This window comes from Camelus ferus, chromosome 29 (genome assembly GCF_009834535.1).
Source record: "Camelus ferus isolate YT-003-E chromosome 29, BCGSAC_Cfer_1.0, whole genome shotgun sequence".
Taxonomy (NCBI): Eukaryota; Metazoa; Chordata; class Mammalia; order Artiodactyla; family Camelidae; genus Camelus; species Camelus ferus.
The window spans coordinates 19,040,349-19,059,472 of NC_045724.1; the positions used below are offsets into that span (position 1 = coordinate 19,040,349).

The following is a 19,124-nucleotide window of genomic DNA, read 5'->3' on the forward strand; positions in this document are numbered from 1 at the left end:
GCGGGAGGCCTCACTGACCACCCAGTCTGCTGGGATTGCTCTCCTCTCTGAACTCAGCTGGTACCACATACCTGTCTCTTGCACTGGCTAATTCATTTTCCATCTTCCCTGTTTGATTGTAAGCTCCTTGAGGGAGGAGCTGAGTTTTTTCATGTTTGGATCCTACACTGGAGCACAGTGCTTTGAAGCACATAACTTTGTTTTTTTTTTAAAAAGGCCATTGTTGAAAAACTTAGCAAATTTACATTTTCTTTTCTTTTCTCTTGTTTCTCAGGTTGTCTGGATGAACCATGGTCACCGCTGCTGAGGAACCCTTTTGCTCCTGCCGAGGAGTTCCCGCGTGCGTCTTCAGCCCTTGCGGTGACAGCCACACTGTTCCACTGGCGATAAATGAAGGGCCTCTCGGCTTGTGCTCCTCGCTCATAATGAGGATTACCAGCAGGCCTGGATGGGTTCGAAGTAATGTGAGCCTGCTGTCCCGCAAATGTCTTTAATAATAAATGATGAGAAAGGCGGAAGGTGCGATTTATTCATTTCTTTATTATGAAATGTCCCTGTAGGTTTTCAGTGCCCAAAATTAACCGAAAAAAGAAAGCAGGCTCTCCTTTTGGGTCTTTGGTTTCATATCATAAAACAGTTTCAGCTGAAGTGAGAGATAATGATTTCTCTGGGGTCAGAGGGCTTTCTAGAGATTATGGAGGCATCTTGTTTGGGGGTTTAATTGCAGACAGTTTCAATAAGGGTGACGTTAGATTATTTATGACCAGTTCATTTAAGCAGGAAATGGATTATGATTAGAGTTATGGGTTAGAGCTACCCTGAAGACCTTCAGAAAATTATTAACTGTAGGTCCTCATAGGAAGTTACCTTCTTTCCAACTTGGCAGTCAAAGCTCTGTGGTGTCAGATGCTAGCAACATGGAGTGTCAGAACCGGGAAGAGCACCAGTGATCCGGCCTCGTGAAGGCAGGGCACGGAGCCCTGGAAGGGCTTCCTGAAGACCGCTCGGCCGGGCAGTGGTTGTGGGCTGCTGAGAGATGAGGTCTTCCCACTTGTTTGCACTCCCCTCCATTACTGATCTGTGGTAGTGAGAGCTCGGTGGACTGTAGAATCTTCTACACACGTGAGCTGCCATCATCCCATCAACTCCGTGGGCTGCCTCCAATCCTAATTTGACCTCCCGGGGACTTGGCTTACTTGTGTATAAAATAGATGGCATTAGTTGATGTCCAAGTTCTCTTCTGCCTTTAATATTCTATTCGTTCATGGTTCTGTTTTTAAGAAAAATACAGATAGTGGTTGAAAGAGCCTTAGAATTCATCAGGAAACTCTTTAAATTTTGCCTCCACTGACTCTCCTCCTTCAGTCTCATCTCTTGCCACCTCGACCATCCCCTAACCCCCTAGTGCATCTCCCCAAATGCCCCACGTTCTCTCATCTCAGAGCATCAGAGTTATGAGTTAGAACCACCCTGAAAACATGCATGATGTGCCCTCGGCTGTCTTTGCCCTGCTAACTCCTATTTGTTCTTTTATTTATTTTTTTCTTGAAGTATAGTTGATTTACAATGTTGTGTTAGTTTTAGGTGTACAGCATAGTGATTCAGTTACACATATATTTATATATCTATTCTTTTTCAGATTCTTTTCCATTATAGGTTATTACAAGACGTTGAATATAGTTCTCTGTGCTATATAGTAGATCCTTGTTGTTTATTTTGTATATAGTACAGTGTATCTGTTAATCCCAAACTCCTAATTTATCCCCCCTCCCCTTTTCCCCTTTTGTAACCGTAAGTTTATTTTCTATGTCTGTGAGTCTGTTTCTGTTTTGTAAATGGGTTCATTTGTATCATTTTTTTTAGATTCCACATATAAGTGATATTATATGATATTCTTCTTTGTCTGACTTGACTTTAGTATGATAATCTGTAGATTCATCCATGTTGCTGCAAATGGCATTATTTTATTCTTTTTTATGGCTGAATAAGGCTTTGTTTGAGCATCACCTTCTCAGGAAGCCTTTCTCGGTGTCCTCATAGGCTTCCCCGGTGCCCGGTGTTTATCACACTATTATAATTGTCGTCTTAGATCTCTCTCTCTCTCTCTTTCTCCAGGCTGTTAAGCTCCTCGGCTCTGAAGACCAGTACCTGCACTGTGCCTGGAATGTTGGAGAGGTCCAATAAGTGTGTGTTTAATAACATGCAGGTAGGTTGCTGATTGGTTTTCTCTAAGAAATGACCAGCAATTCCACACTGATGTCTTTTAAGACTTTGGCTTCTGGGCATTGGCTGGTGGGCACAGCCAGTTGGTGGCTTGGCTGGAATAATGAGGGTGTTCAGTTTCATCCTGTGGTGCTACTTTGCTGATGGAAGGCGCTTCATCAAGGTGAGTGACTTCTGAGCCTTCATCACTGAGGACAGCATGAAGCTAGTTGCTTGCCATCTGGCTACACCTGAGCATGCTGAAACGTTTCAAGGAGGCAGCTCTGAAAAGATATGTTGCAGACCCCAATAAGGCATAGCCTCTTCTGGGTTTACAAGATTTAGTGTACATTGGCAGCCTCTTTAGAGGTCTGGGGAAACAGGTGTACGGCTTCTCTCTGCAGCTGGAGGATGGGAAGAGGTCAGCCATCCTCTGAAATTCTCAGAGGTTTTTCCCTCTGAGTTTGCTGAGTGGTTTCTAATGTGTGTTAAGTCAGGCTGCTGCTAATTGCTGCTGATTGCTGGTAAATCACTGGCAGTAGCAAGTGACTGTCCTGGCAGCAGCAAAGGCGTATCCCAAGATAGCAGGAGCAGGGGTAGAATGGTGTAAGTGGCACAGGGTGCTTACACCCAGAAGCCCGGAATGCCAAGGCAGCCCCACAAGCCGCTTAGCAAGGGGAGCCCACAAGGAGAAGCCCTCTTGGGAGCCCAGGCACGTGAAGACATGCAAGGTAAGTTATTCAAACTTACGGTGATGGCAAATTTTCAAGGTTTTCATGTTGGAGACGGGCTTCATCTGTTCTGATTTATCAGTTGAACTGTGGGAAGTCAGTTCTATTTTGGGCCAGAGGATGGGAGGTGAGGGGGAGAGCGTGTGGGGACTGGCCATGGAATGCAATCAGTCCACAGAGCTCTGAGTGAGGGGACATGGGGAGGAACGACAACAGGTTTCAGCCCCAGGCGGTGTGCACGGCAGAAGGGAGGTGAGAAATCTGGCTCTAGGTGAGGAGTACCACAGAGCAGGAGGCGAACAAAATCCAGCAGAGGGGACCAGCAGTTCCCTTGGGGAGTATGAAGGAAGCTGCTAACCCCCAGCATCCTGGGAACCACATCTCTCTAGTATCTAGGGTCTGCTCTGCCTGTGTCATGGCTGGCTCACAATGTACTATTGATTGAGTACAGGAAGTATGGACACTTCAGGCTTGTTTCAGCAACCCCTGGGGTTCCCGCGCTCACACTCTTCCTAATTAGTTCCTATCTCACGTCTTTCAAACTCTGAATCATTGTGACAGCCTGAAGAGCCTTCTTGTCTCTAAAGAGGTCGTTTTCAAAAAATTTTGACCTTGATCCACAGTAATAAATATATTTCATGTGAAAATTCAGCTAATGGAACCCAATTCCTGACAGCAACCAAATGGCTTAATTTCTTCCTCACAGATGGACCAGAAATAAATGGGCATTTACTGGGGATTCCAAAAGACTTTTGACCTAAATAATTTGCATATATTTCTTCATGTCATTCTCATAATCATCCAATCCATTTGATATTTTAATTCTCCTTTCACCAGTGAAACAAATGAGGATCAAAGAAGCTGTGTGATTCATCAGTGGTCACAAAGGTAATAAGTGGGATCATTGGTACCTGACTGACTACAGCTTCCAGATAGGTGCCTTTCTTCTGTAACAGCGAGATTCTTACCCCCAAATCTCTCCTATGTAGCAACTCTGGAACTTGAATTCCCTTTCCATTTTCTTCTTGAATCCCAGACCCTCTCTTTGCTATATATGCTGCTGGAATAACTTGAGAGTAAAGATTTTACGTAGCAAAACTTTTTTTTTGTCTTGTCCATGTGTGTTTGGCAACCATCCTCAGCCTCAGGGGTGGTGGTATATATAACCTTGTCTTATCCTCACAAGTATTTCTAGGCAACATTTTGACGGATGCAAGAGCTGGCATGGTAGAAACAGCTGTCATGTTGTCTCCAATGATATATGACAATCTTCTTCCTTAATTAGGAACAGGATGTACGTATGATTTATATCCTTGAGCTATAACTCCACAACAGGTGAAGTCTCGGTTGTTACTATTTGAAATAACCTCCATAAAGCCTAAAGTTAGTATAACAGAATGTGAATTGCAAAATGGCAGACACATCAGGTTCCGGTAAGATTTCTTATTATCCTATAACTTGTTTATGTATAAAGTAAATATGCCAACATATGGCATTGAGAGATGTCTAGGATCATAGAATTTTAAAGCTTCAGTGATCTTTGCTGAAATTTGAGGTCAATGTCTTTGTGTATGAAGGATATTTTCAAATGGGTTGGGGGTAGAACCCCCCCACCATGCATGCATAAGTAGAAAAAGATCCTAGAATTACTTTGAGAGAATGCAAACTTGCTCACCTAAGAAATACAATTATAAAATGAATATACATTTGTTGTAGACAGTTTTAAAACAAAAAAAAATGTGTAAAGCAGAAAATAATATACTCCTAAAAACCCAAAATTAAGTTAACTATTGACATTTTAGGTATATTTCACTCTAGTTTTTTTTTTTTCCAATATATCTCAAATAAACATAGGTGCTCACATGTTTACAAAATTGGGATCAAGCTCGTTATACTGAAATATGGTTCCATATCTCTGCTTTTTTTTTTTAAAAAATTAAATTGATAAAGAACTTTCCCCTATGCTACTATATATTCTTTGGAAGTATATATTTATAAATCTATTTATCGCTTTCTTGGACATTTTGGTTTTTTAAAGGATATTAAAATATAGTCAGATATTGCTTTGTTTTTACATGCAAAATTGTGAAATCCCTGCATAGAGGAAAAGCAATACAAGAAGTTGGAAAATGTTGAAAACATAAACAGTTCATGTAAAAGCAGTTTTAAATGAACATTGCCTGCTTGCAGTGGTTTGGTTTATGAAGGCTCATTTTGTTTTGTTTTGTTACTTGAAAGCATAGGTATTTGCTTATTCTATATGTATTTTACTTTATGCCACATACTCCTCCAAACCCTTTCTGTCTTCTGATTGGAATGCTACCCATGTCTTTTTAGTGATTGATGTTAGCTGATGGGACTGATCAATTAAATCATTGATGTCAGCTTCAGAAAGAACACCTTTTATTAATGACATTCTTTGGCTAATAGATTTCTCTTTAAATGTCAAGTTTCCACAGTAAGATATTTCAATAAGAACCAAAGTGTTTCAATAAGTTATAGTTTTAAAAGTTTATTTCATATAAAGAAAGGAATTTGAAAAGAAAAAGCCCCCGCGTTTTCCTATATGACCATTCACATCATAGCTCAACAAAGCAAAAGCAAGTGGAAGTCAGCCTGGCCTGGGCTTGGTCTTCGGGGTGCAGGGACCCTCATGCTCTGGACCCATAGACCACCTGTGCTGGCTGCCCTTTAATTGTTCACCATGATTGGAGCTTTTGGTCTTTCTGTTTCCACTCAGTGTTCCCCCATAGAGATCTAATTTCTTCTCTGTTTTATGTTGACTGTTAAACTAATTGTAATGGTGTTTTTCAAACTAAGTTCCACAAGGCACAAAGGCAATCTCCCAAGTTACCTGGGAGGTTGTTAAATATTCTGGACCTTCATTCTGGAGATTCTGACTCAGTCTGGGATGGAGTCTACGTTTTGAGAACCACTCTCCTGGGAGGGGGCTGGGTAATTGTAGCTTTCCCTCTGTTCCACCAGAAATGAAGTTTTTAAAAAAAGAGTCTAGAAACAGCTTTTCTAAAGAATACTGTGTTTATTCCACTTTAATGTAATTTTCAGAAAAGCAGTGACTTTCAGAAGCTTACTACAGGTGACTCTGCAATACAGCATGGTTACCAGCTGCTCCACTTCTAGAAAAGCTGTAAGATGCTTTGTTCACTACTTCTGCCTTCCTCCTGTCCTTCCTCCTGTCCTTTACTTCTCAGTGATTGAATTGGCACTCCCCATGATGTGCAGGGTAATGCTGGTAGATGTTTTCATGAAAAATGAGAAAAGGGGTAGAAATAGCTACTTAGTTTTTGCAAGTAAAAATATAATAGTAATGTATTTCACAATTTTTTATTTGGAAGGTTCATCCTACACTGATGTATGAATATGCTGTGCCTTCTAAGTGGGTTGTTGAGAATAGGGAGGGTAAATTATTTAAAACAATGTGTGCATTATCTGGTCAACAATTTTATGTTTTAAACAATTCTGTATAGACTTGTAAGTGAATGTGTATGAATTGCTTGGAGTCCATTCACATTTGAGCAGTCAGTTAACAGGCGGCCTGCATGTTTCTAGGGATGGTTAGTTGATACTTAACCAAATTACACACTTTACAGACAGCCCGTCAACCCTTCCAGCCATCTTTATCTTGGATCAAAATGGGATTAGACACTTTATTAATGTTACAAATGTATTCTTCTTGGTGAAATTAATAGTTTGCTATTTTGTACAATGGCTTTTAGAAATATTTTTGCTGAAATTATTGGTCTTTAAGATATATGAATTGATCAAAATATTTTAGAGAAACTCTCCCACTCTGCACGAAAGGGCATAAGAAGCTAGGAAACCCGCCTCCTTCACATGTGCAGTTGGTGTCTGAGACTTGAATACAACTTCTAGGTAATCCATAGGTTTTGATTATATTTAAGTAAAAAGACATTGAATTGAATGAAAAGGAATATACAACATAACAATATTTGTGGGGCACAGCTAAAGCAGTACTGAAAGGAAATTTTATTATATTAAAATGCTTTCATTAGAAAAGAGGAAGAGTCTCAAGTCAGTAATCTAAGTTCTCACCTCAAGAACTTAAGAAAAGAAGAGCAAAGTGAGTCCAAAGCAAGCATAAGGAAGGAAATAATAAAGATAAGAGCACAGATCAATGAAATTAGAAACAAAAGTAGAGAAAATCAATGGAACAAAAAGTTGGTTCTTTGAAAAGACTGGTAAAATTGACAAACGTCCAGCAGGATTAACAAGGGAAAAACAGAAGATGCAAATTACCAGTAGCAGGAATGAAACCAGGGACTATCACTAACGACATTGCAGGTATCAAAAGGATACTAAGGGAACACTATGAACAACTCTACATACATGTATCTGACAATTTAGATGAAATGGACCAATACCTTGAAAAACACAAACTACCACAACTTTGCCCAATATGAAATAGACAATTGAATATTCCTATAACCATTCAGGAATTTGAATTCATAATTTAAACCATCCTAAAATAAATCTCCAGGCCCAGGAGTTTTCACTGGAGAATACTAACAAAGAGAAGCCAACACCAATTGTACACAATCTCTTCAAAACAGAAGAAAATGAAGCATTTCCAATTAATTTTATGAAGCCAATATTATCTTGATACTAAAGCCAGGCAAATATATTGCTAAAAAGAAAAAACTATAGACCAATATCCACCATGAATCTATAGATACAGTTTTTACAAAATATTGGCAAATGGAATTTGCTGTGAAAAGAATCACACACCATGACCAAATGGGTTTTTCCAGAGATGCAAGGCTGGTTCAACATTTGAAAATCATACAATGTAATCCACCATATTAATAGGCTAAAGAAGAAAAAAAAAACATGTAATCATATCAATAGATGCAAAATTTATTTTGAAAAAAAATAACATTTTTGATTCAAAAAAAGAAAAACAATGAACTCTCAGAGGTGAGGGATTTCCTCAACTTGATAAAGTGAATCTACAAAAATCCTAATGCGAACATCAGACTTAACGGTGAAAGACTATACTTTCTCCCTAAAGGTGGGAACAGGGTGAGGATGTTAACTCTCACCACTCTTATTTAGTATAGTTTTGTAAATTCTAGTGAATGCAATAAAATGAAAGGAAGTAAAAGGCATACAAATTGTAAGTGAAGAAACGTATCTGCCCCAATATGCAGATGACATAATTGTCTCTTTAGAAAATCCCAAGGAATCAACTAAAAAGAACTCCTCCAAAAGACAAACAAATGAACAAATCTCAACTCCTAGAACAATTAAGTGAAACTAGCACAAAAAAATGTATTATTTTTCTATATACAAGTAATGAACATGTAGACACAAATTAAAAGTACAGTACAATTCACAGTTGCTCAAATAAAAAAGAAATGAGTGTAAATCTAACAAAACATAAACAAGACATATTCCACAGGCTATTAAACATTGATTGAAAAATCAAAGATCTGAGTAAATAGATATATCATGTTCATGGTTTGCAAGACTCAGCATAGTAAAAATGTCAGTTCTCTCTAAATAAAATGTTTAATGTCAGTCCTATTAAAATCCTAGCAAAATGTTTATGGCTATAGATAAGATTATTCTAAAGTTTATATGGAAAGGCGAAGGAACTATTTTGAAAGAGAGGAATAAAGTGAGAGGAATCCTATCCAATATCAAGACTAATTATAAAGCAATTATAATCAAGATTGTTTGGTATTCATGAAGAGTTAGACACCTAGATCGATGGAATAAAATAGAGAACTCAGTAACAGATCTAAACAAATATGTGCAACTGATTTTGACCAAAGTACAAAAGCAGTTCAATACAGGAAAGATAGCCTTTATAAAAAATAGTCCTGGAGCAACTGCACATCCAGAGGCAACAAAATGAATCTTGCCTAAACTTCATACCTTACACAAAATTTAACTCAAAATGGATCATGGACTTAAGTATAAAATGCAAAGTTATAAAACTTCTAGGAAAAACATAGGAGAAAACTCAATTTGGGGTCTAGGGCTTGGCAAAGGGTTCTTAAGGGGGACAGCAAAAGCACAATTCATATAAGGAAATGATCAGACTTGATAAAAATTTAAAACTTTTGCTTTGTGGAAAACCCTGTTAAGAGGATAAAAGAAAAGCTACAGACTAGGAGAACATACTTGCAAATCACATATCTGACAAAGGACTAGTATCTACAATATACAAAGAACTCTCAAAACTCAGTGGTAAAGGAATAATTCAGTTATTGAGTAGTCAAAAGGCACGAAGAGACATTTCACCATATACATACAGCATGAACACATGAAAAGATGTTCAACATCATTACCCATCAGGGAAATGCACATTCAAAGTAGGATGAGGTATCACTACACACCTGTCAGAATGGTTGAAAAAATATATTTGATAATACCAAATGCTGATGAAGATGCAAAGAAACTGGATCACTGACACATTTCTGGTAAGAATGTAAAAATGGCACAGCCTCTCTGGGAAACAGTTTGGCACTTTCTATTCATGCAACTATTAAATTATTTTTTATAACATCAATAGCTAGTACCTGTAAGAGCTTCCACAATTGACTGATCCTTCTTCTGACTGACTTGGTCTTTGTAAAAAGGGCAGGTACTTTCAATGAAGCTATGATCAAATCCACAAGCCTCAGAGCCATGTTGTCTCAGATACCTTTGGGTAATTTTACTGTTGTGCAATTCAAACCATGCTATTGCCGTTATTTCTGAGTTCTTGGATGAACATCACTATGACTTCAAAATTTTGACAACTTTAAAAAATAGCTGTAATTGTTACTATTTTCTCTGGGACATTGACTTTGAACCCATTTGGGACCACTATTGAGGTTTCCCATGACTTTCCCTGAGTATTATTGAGAAAAAGGCAAAGCTGATTCTCAGTTTCCCACCTCTGCATCCCATGCTTCAACTGTGAAGCCAAGGGGAATGCATTTTTGGGACACAAATACTCCTATAACATGAAGTATTTCTGGAAAAACCCCACTGAGTTCTCAGTCCCAGGCCCAAGGAAGAGAAGTTGAGTGACCTTCATTACTCCATGTGCTTAGACAAGTGGACGGTGTCACAGAGAGAACAAAATTCCTCTGGGGGTGCACTAGAGTGTCTGGGTCCAGAGCATCCTTCAGGTTCTGCCTGGTTGGCTGACCTCCAAATCCAGCAGTGGTTCCAGGGGTTTCTTTACCTATTTAAGTGACTACAGAGTGACCTCTCCTTTACGGAACTCACAGTGTCACCTTCATGGGGCAAACTTCCTTGGGATTTAACCAGATGTTGGTCCAAATCAAGCCTGTAGCTTCCAAAGCCCAAAACAATGCTGCCCTGCCCATTAACAGTGCATTTCCAGCAGGGGAAGGAGAGTGGTTTTGAGGAAAGGGAAGGTAGTTAGTGTGTGCTCTCTGCCTGATTGCATTTCATCCCTGGGGGCTGGACACTTGCTAATTTGTCTGGCTGTCCTCGTGCCTTAAGATCCAGGCGTAAGACGAACTATATTTTGGGTTGGAAAGGTCATCCTTGCCAGACAGAGATTCGATCCTTGTTAACGTCTTGGCTTGATTAATCTCTACTGTTTCTTTCTCTGCAATTTTTGTTCACCGGATCTTTAGTTCAGTAATTAATTTATTGACTGAAATTTGGTAGGTGGAGACAAGAGAAGAAAGGATTTTAAATGATGAATTTCCACTGTTTGAGGTCCAGCACATGATTTTTTCACCCTTCAGATTACAAGTATTTGGATAAGACTAAATTTTAATTTTCTCTTTAGGAGGTTATCCTTGATATTTTATTTTACTCTATCATTATTCAAGCCCACTACAAGTTCGTATGTATCACGATTGTTTTGTATTACAGAATTTTTCAGGCACAAGCAGAGCCTATGTAGCCAATTGGTGTTCAGCATTCACAGTGCACACATAGATATTCTGCCCTTTTTAATGATAAAATCTTAAAGATGTGGAGTGGCATAGCTGTTTATAACAGAAAGTTCTAGTTGGTGAAAAAGAAGCTTCATTTTTGAGGCAATAAAATATCAAAGACAATAACCATTTGCAATGCTTATTTATAAACTATAATCTCTTGTAGGATTTTATAAACAATTAGGAAAAGAAAAACAGAAATGAGAACCTGCCCCTCCTGAGAGTTTACTTTTTCCTCTGTACCTTCCCTGGCCGGAAGCCTCAATTTTAATCTTGTGTTTTTAGAAAAGCATCGTTTTGCATTTCCTGGACAATCTATCACACAGTGACTCACAGAGCTGGGGTGTGCAGGGCGGGCACATCGGGTTGCTCTAACTGGGAACAAGACGACATGATGTCACAGAGTCAGCTCCGTGTAATGCGTCATCCACACAGTAATACCAAGCAGGTCTTGCCTTGAATCTGAATCTCAGAAAATGCTGCAAAATGCTGGAGGGAAAAATCTGTCTTATGGGATTGTCTACCTCAGGCATAAAATAAAAATCAATTTGAGCCTTTGGAGGTGCCTCTACTCCCAAAGGATCCCAATGTACTCAGCTCCTGCCCCAGGAGTATTAGTCACACATCTCTGAAACATCGTCTCCTCTGTGCTAGAAAAGGCAGGCCCCTCTGAGGCAGCCCTCTCTGCAACAAGTTTTATTTCGAGTGGGATATTAAATAGTATTTCTAATTAAAATGACAGCAGGAATTATAGGGAGGCAAAATGTAATTTCCCACATTGGAATTTGACCACGATACAGTGGTTAATAATCCTCTTTAAAAAGGACTATAAGATTTAAGGGGAAAAGCCCCCTCTTCATTGCAAGATATAGTGTGAGTTCATAGGTACTTGGAGAGGATGAAAGAGGAAACAGGTCAGAACAGTTGGAGGAAGAAGGGTGGACAGTACCCAGTAACTAGGAGAGAAGATCAACCAGTAGGTTTAAATGGATGAGAAAGCTCTTAGGTCGTCATCTGTGTGGGAATACATGTCTGGTGTTTTAGAAATGTTTGTTAGAATTGAACTGGCCATCAAACGACAAGGTACAAATTCCACTTGAAGCTCTTGAATGTGCAGCATCTTAAAAGACCATCGACTCCATTTTATGCATTCAGATTAAATTGTTTAAAAGCATCTCAGAAAGATGAGACTCTACCCTACTTTAAAAAAAAATCCAGGGAAGGACTGTTAGAGAGCCAAAGGTAACACATCTAAGTTAGGCACCTCAAGTTTCGACTGAGAGAGGGCTCTCCTTGTTCTTCGTTTAGAGGAAATGAGAAGTAGCTCGTCCCTCTATGAAAGCCGTTCCCACACTTGTCACATGGCTCTTTTTGCTAAACTCAGTAATCCCATTTCCTTAAAAGTTTTTCTAAGTGTTATTTCCCGATTCTGACTCCGAAGGTTAGAGAGTCCGATACTGATGGGAGAGCACTTGACACCTGCCAGTGCTTTGCCTGTTTAAAGCATTTTGCTATTACTGTTATTTCATATTCATTATGAAGAATACACAGAGCCCTTCACTGAGGAGATGGCAGACAGGATAGGAAAGAGCCAGTGAAGTCTTTGAACTTAACTGTGTAGCCCAGGAACTGGCGAAATGTTGTGCACTAATGATAGGAAATGCCGCACGGAAGCAACTTTGATTGAATTGGGCTTCCAGGTGGCGCTTGTCAGCGGAGCCTCAGAGCACAGCATCATGGGAAACTCGTGGGCGCCATGTCTCCTGGTCCAGTCGTCGGCTGGGAGGTTTCAACACAGCTGCTCCTGTTTTCCTTCCAGCCCTGGAAGCAAATGGCTGCCCCACAGGTAGGCTTTCTGGGAGTGGTTATTCTTCCCTTTGCCTTCTGTCTTATCCACGTAAGTTGCACTGGGTAGATGGTGCTGTTTGGCTTTATCTTCCTTCTCTTATGGTTGAACAGTTGCGTTAAAGATAACAACTCCACGTGTTAATTTGGCCAATTCTTAAACTAATTAAAATAGCAAAGTTGTGTGTCTAAATAACATATAGTCATAGCAAATTAAAAACCAAATACCTCAATATGATAAAATACAATTTTCAGTCATCTTGAACTCATTTCAACTTCTGCTTAGGCTAACCTTGATTTTAAGAAAATATTTTGAAAACATTCATTCAACAGACATGCTCTGAGGCATCCTTTGGGACCAAGTACTGTGCTAGGCATTGGATTTGCAGTGATAAATAAGACAAAGTTGGTTCCTTTCCACAGAGAGGTGATAGTCTGCAGGAATAAAGTCTTCTAATGGATTAAAAACATCTGGAATTGCAGTTCTTTCGGGACGTATAAGATGCCTGAGGTCTGGCTTTAGTTCCTGAGAGTTTCAGAGCAGGAGGTGTCAAAATTAAAAATGCACCAGGTGAAGGCAGGCTTTCAGTGTACTGCTTCTCGTTCTCAGAAGAAAAGTGTCATTTGAGCCTTTGTTTCTCTGCGGTAAAGCAGAAGGGAGGAGAGAAAGGCGGGGTCATATCCACAGCATAAGTCCTATGATTTTTTTTTTCCAGAGGGCAGTTGCCCCAGGAGCCTCTAAGTCTCTTCAGCTTTTCCTCATCTTCCTTCAGATGCACAGGTTAGTCTCATATAGTAATTCTCTTACCTATGTCTTCTGATTCCCTGTGATTTTTTATATGTGACCTCTGAGACAGTTTACTTATATTTTCCAATAAGCATTTATAATAGAAAGGTTCATTAAAAAGTGTACATGTTCATTAAATTTGGAAAACATAGGTATGTAGAAAGAAAAAGAAAAAAAGCCGATAATCCTATCACCTAAACATATCCCCGATTTATGTTTTGGTGAACTGTCTCCCAGGCTCTATTTTTCTTTGCATAAGTGTTATTTCAAAATGTGAAATCATAACATGTATTATGCACACTTTGTTCCCTTTGCCTTTTGACTGAGTATTATATCCTAAGCATTTTCCATTGTTTAACATTCCTTCAGAATCCTTGTTTTAATTATGTCATAATATTCCACTGAGTGGAGGCATCTTATTCCATTTAACTATGTCTCCTATATAGGCTTCCAGTTTTTTATGATTATAAGCAATGCTAAGATGAATATTGCTGTGCAGATTATTCTGTTCTGAAACTGGGAAGATAGCAGTTTATATAAAAATTAACCCATGAAAACCTCTTGAATATGACATAGGGCTTTAAACAGAACTCTAAACGCCTCTCTGAGGAGGGGAGTCTTGCTGCTCCTGCTGGTTTCCCCTTTCTCCCATCAACCATGTCAATTCCCCCACCAGGCCTGGCCAGCACGGAGCCCTCATCAGTCAGGTATTTGAATGACTAGACCGTCTGTTTGGAAATGGTTCAGTCAGCCCGTGTGTTGCTGCCGCTAATTAAAGCGCAGACTTGGCAACTGTCTGATGAATTTACCTCGAGCTTTCTAAAAACAATTTAGGTCTGAATGATCTAGTTGGTTGGCGTCATGGACATTGTAATGTGCTTATAACTGGTACATTGTTTCAGGAGAAGGGGCCGGGCCTTCTCCTTGGCAGACGAGTGGAGAGGGGCGACCGGCAGGAGAGTGGGCATGGGAGCTCCAGGAGATGTGGCTTGGAAGCTGGGGCACAGAGTCTGGAAGAAGATCAGTGAGGGAAGGCCTGGTAATGGCTCATCTGAGGTCAGCCTGCAGCAGGGCCACAAACGATGGATTTACACATGCTCGTGTGCTTGAGCGTCTAGGTGAGGAGGTGAACTGGAAAGGGAGTCTCATGCAGCATATAATTTCTATTTTGGTTGATATTTCCTACGATGGACTATTGGGACGTTAAGGATTTCATGAGCTAATTACTTGCTTTTGAGTTATGTAATGGCACCTAATTCATATGATATATTGAAATGGAAAGTAAGATGCACATGATTGCTTTAGATAATTTTGCCGTTTGATTATGATGCATAAGTTTTGAGCTTGAGAGTTTAGACAACAACCAAGACCAAGGAACAAGAGGAAACATCACTGCCATCCCACCCACCTGCGAGTGTCCAGGGCTTCTTTGTGCCGCAGAGCCCATGCCAGAGCTGCTCCGGGGCGGGGGTTGGGGGGGGTGGGCAGGAACAGTGTGTGCATGTGTGTCTATGTGTATGATGGTGTGTTCTGCCCTAGGACTCACACCCAGTGGTAGACCCTCTTGGCAGATTCTTAGAACAAGTTACACCCTACCTGTCAGCTGGGCACGTGCCTTCTCCCCCGCAGCCTCTGCTGCAGGCCAGGGATTGCACTGCTCACCTGCTCTCTGATTCTGTGGAAGGAAGCTCTCCCGGTCCTAATCGCTTTCCATATGCGCAACTGTCATGTTACACAGGGACCAAGAAATAAAAGGGTTTTGAAGAGAGGCGTAGGCAGCTGCACATGTGTATAATTACAATTTTCTTTGCAGTACTTCTCCCCATAAGGATTTAATTGCTCAGAGATAAGTAGTCCATGTAGAGGTCATGAGAGCCTTGGAAGGGGAGACCAGATCACCCCCACCAACACCCATTTCCATTCCTGAGCCACCTTCCTATCCTGGCTCTGTACAATGGGATAAATGGAGGTGATGTTCTGTCTTGGTGCTGATGGAATATAAAGAATCTGGAGTATTATTTATGGCGTCAAGCAAGTGCTTGTCTCAGACAAGTGCCCCCAAGCTGTCGTGTTCACTCAGCTCACCTTTAGTGGGGAACGCAGGCGCTCCGCCAGGTCGAAGGGCGAAGAGCCTTTCCGCAAAGCTGACTTGTGCTTGAGCTGTTTACATGAGCCAGACTGACCAGAACTGACTCAACTCTCCTCTTTCTTTAGCACATCTAGTCTCAACCGTGTAGTTACCTGGACTAGATGTATCGGTTCTCACCAGGCCATTCCCATATTTACCCTGAAATGGATTCTGTGAAACCCTGAGGAGAACCTCTGATGGATGGAATCGACCACGGGCTGTTGAAGGTCCATGTTAGGGATGACTGTGATGTCACATATCCCAGAGAGGAGTAGTTGTTGTTGGCTTTGTGTCTGTGCTTTTTGTGTTTACAAGGGAGGAGGAGTGATGTAGCAGCAGTAGGAAGCAGGGAAATGTCCCTGTGTTTTCATGGTGTGTGTGAAGCAAGTGAATGAGCAGCCTCTGCGGAGAGACCTTCAAAGAGGGTGATACCTGCTCCTTCAGCACATACCTGTCATACACATCTGGGTGCTGGGAAAGCAAGGTGTCTGTGCAGTCATGATCTGGGGAGAGAAATGTGATGTGGTACGGAGATCAGTGCCCTTCCAAGCAAGTCAGGGAGGGTCAGACCGTCAGGTGGAGGCAGAGCTCCATGGAGTCTGAGGGTGTCCAGTCATTCGTGTTCAAGGGACAGGGGTCTAGGGCCAGAGGGGGAGTGTTGAGGGAGGGAGCAGAGAGGGTCTAGGTGAGGGGATCCAGGAAGCCCCTCTTGTCTCTGTTTCTTCGGCAGCTGTTTCCTGCTTCTTTTCTCTACCCCAGCTTTCTCTACTGCTTGATCCACTTGGCAGAAAATGGTTGTCCTCAAAGCTCCTGGCTTCTTATGTTGCCTCTGCTCAAGGTGCCAGCCCAGACTGAAACTGAACGCTCTTAGCCTGATTCCAAATTTCCAACTCTGGCCCAACTAAGGTCACCCATAGCCAGAGGGTGAGTCACAGAGTACAGATCTGCCCAGAATGCCTAGCTTGTCAGGGGCCATTTTCCAGAGAAGCAGGCCTGTTGAGAACTGGGCGAACAGCCTGGAAGGTGTCTTCCCCAGGCCACTTTTCAGGAGTCTAAGGGGTGGGGCAGACGTTGGGTGTGAGTCCTGCCGGGTGGAGTTTGCACGGGGGCAAATGGTGCAGTCAGGCTCACTGGCATGTTGCTGCTATTCCCCTGAAGTCTCCTTCAGACAACTCCAACGGCAGAAAAATGCCAGAAAATCCTCAGCCTAATCCGATTAACCTCAGTAATAAAGACACAGCTTTATGCCTGCTCTAGCATTAAAAGGAGTCTACATTGGGTTTCCTTCTCCTCAGCACGTCGACATTAATTGGCAGCATGTTTTTATTCATATAGACAATGCAGTGTATCTTTAATCCAGATGAAAAATGAACATACATCTAAAATGATGAAGTAACATTTTATTAATTTCTCTCAATCGGCTTAACTTTAGAGCTGCACGCTTCCTGTCTTGCTGCACAGGGGTCCTCTTTGCTTCTTAGAAGCGCTCTTTGGTCCTCCAGAGGCCGTCCAGCAGGGCTGGTGCAGATGCTGGAGTCTCCGAGGTGCTGGGCCTGCATCACTTTCCTCGTTTCCTGGTGCTGATGCAAGGTCAGTGCTGTTACTGTTGATGGCAGGTGTGGCCTTTGGTGCCTGATGGATGGAGCTTGGGCCCAGGTTATGGATTATATTTTTAATGGGATACAGTCAAAATTCAAAGACCCCTTGCATACTTGGCTTGACACTCCCCGCTTGGACAGGCCTGTGAACAAGACAGGAGGGGTCTATTTCTAGAGAAGTTGGAAGAGGCCTCTCAGGGGCAGTGGGAATGAATCAGGCTTAACACCGTGTATTCATTTACTCCATTCCTTTTTAAGTTCAGGTTTTCAACTTGATGCACAGTATGAGCCAGTGCTCTGAACCCTACTGTCAAGGAGCTTTCCAACTAATAACAAGCCATTTCCATCAGCGTGAGTGCTTCAGTGGGGAGTAGGGGCTTTTGGAGAGAACTTACGAAATGTACTGACCTGACCTCTAGGGAGCTGAGACAGCTCCAGGAGGAGGTGGTGAGTAAGCAGACATGTGAGGGATGAGTAGGTGTCAGCAGTAAGGTGGGCGGGGAAATGGTGTTCTAGGTACAGGGCACAGCTACTTTGAAGATGGGAGCGCAAGTGTCTGAGAGCATCTGTGGAAGCTGGGAGCACAGGAGTGGGGGTGGCCTGGGGCTGGAGCAGGAACTGTGCTGTGCTGGCCAACATGCCCAGCCTTCCTCCCTAAGGGAGTGGGAGCCACTGGAAAGTGTTAAGTAGCAGAGGGGGATGAAGTCCTCTTCTCCCTGAGCACCTCCAGCTCCTGCAGGATCAACGATGCTCTGATTAAATATGCCAAGTTCACTTTTGTAAATGTGCTCGTTTTATCCACGTGGATGAATTAGCAGTGAACAAAAACAAAGCAGATTCATGTGTTTGGTCCTGTCTCAGGGATCAGCCAAGGTCCTTTCTCAGTTTCCTCTCTGCTCCTGCAAACCCTTGTGACTCAAGCCCTGGACTCCTGTCCAGCATAGCCCGTCGCCTTGGCACAGTGAGTGACTTTTGTAGGAGCCTACGGCATATTTTCATCTCTGTGAGGCATGTGGGAGCCTGTGTCATCTCTGCACAGCCTGAGGAGAGTGCGTGGACAGGAACCGAAGGCACAGCTGGTAGTGTGGCTGTGCGAGCGTCCCCACAGGGCCCAGTCTGCTGGAGGTTTACCTGGGTACAGGGAGGTCACTCTCATCTCCTGGGTGCTGCTTCATTCCGGGCTTCTACTCAGGTGGCCTCCTTGCCTCATCTCACTGTTTTCATCAACTGAGGGGCAGCAAGAGTGGGGGAGATGATTGAGAACGATGCCAGTTATGTCAGTAAGATCAGTGTATGTGCTCTGTGCTGGAAGTGCAAGAGGACAAAGTTAAGTTCTGTTCAACTCGAAGTTTTATTTCTGAAGACCTGAAGGTGCTGTGGGTGATTGAGTCAAGAATATGGGCCCCAGAGTTGAGCCAGCCTGGCCTGGAATGCGGGTCCGCCACGCACTGACCATTTGAGCATTTGGCAAATAAACCCTCAGTTTCTTCTCCAATAGTGTGGACAAAGGTGACTCTTCAGAAGATTGCTATGAAGGCTTCTTTTTTCTGGCTTTATTGAGATGTAACTGACGTATATCATTGTGTAAATTTAAGATGTGTAATGTGATGATTTGATACAGATACATATTGTAAAATGATTACCATAAGATTAACTAGCATATCTGTCACCTCACGTAATTACAATATTTTTGTGTGAGGTAAGAACACTTAAGAGCTCCTCTTAGCAACTTCCATGTATGTAACACAGTGTTATTAACTATGCTATGTATCAGATCCCTAGAGGTTATTCATCTTATAACTGGAAGTTTATACCCTTTGACCAACAAATACTCAATTCCCCCATCCCCCTAGCCCCAAGCAATGACCATTCTAATCTGTTTCT

At 41.8% G+C, this 19,124-nt stretch overlaps 1 protein-coding gene across 2 annotated transcripts in view; it reads left to right on the plus strand.

Annotated features, from left to right (window-relative positions):
* The first annotated feature begins 385 nt into the window (after nt 1-385).
* CRH (corticotropin releasing hormone) overlaps nt 386-19,124 on the plus strand; it is a 72,763-nt gene continuing 54,024 nt past the window's right edge. The window contains exons 1-5 of one of the 2 annotated variants that reach the window (XM_032469858.1): nt 386-519; nt 2,116-2,206; nt 12,583-12,728; nt 13,444-13,508; nt 14,417-14,632. Coding sequence is in view for 1 of the 2 variants with exons in the window: in XM_032469857.1 (XP_032325748.1) it covers nt 485-519; nt 2,116-2,206; nt 12,583-12,728; nt 13,444-13,508; nt 14,417-14,721 (642 nt within the window). In the remaining variant the exon portion in view is untranslated. Of the gene's footprint in view, nt 520-2,115; nt 2,207-12,582; nt 12,729-13,443; nt 13,509-14,416; nt 15,302-19,124 lie in introns of those variants that run through there. The other variant, XM_032469857.1, reaches the window with a different exon arrangement.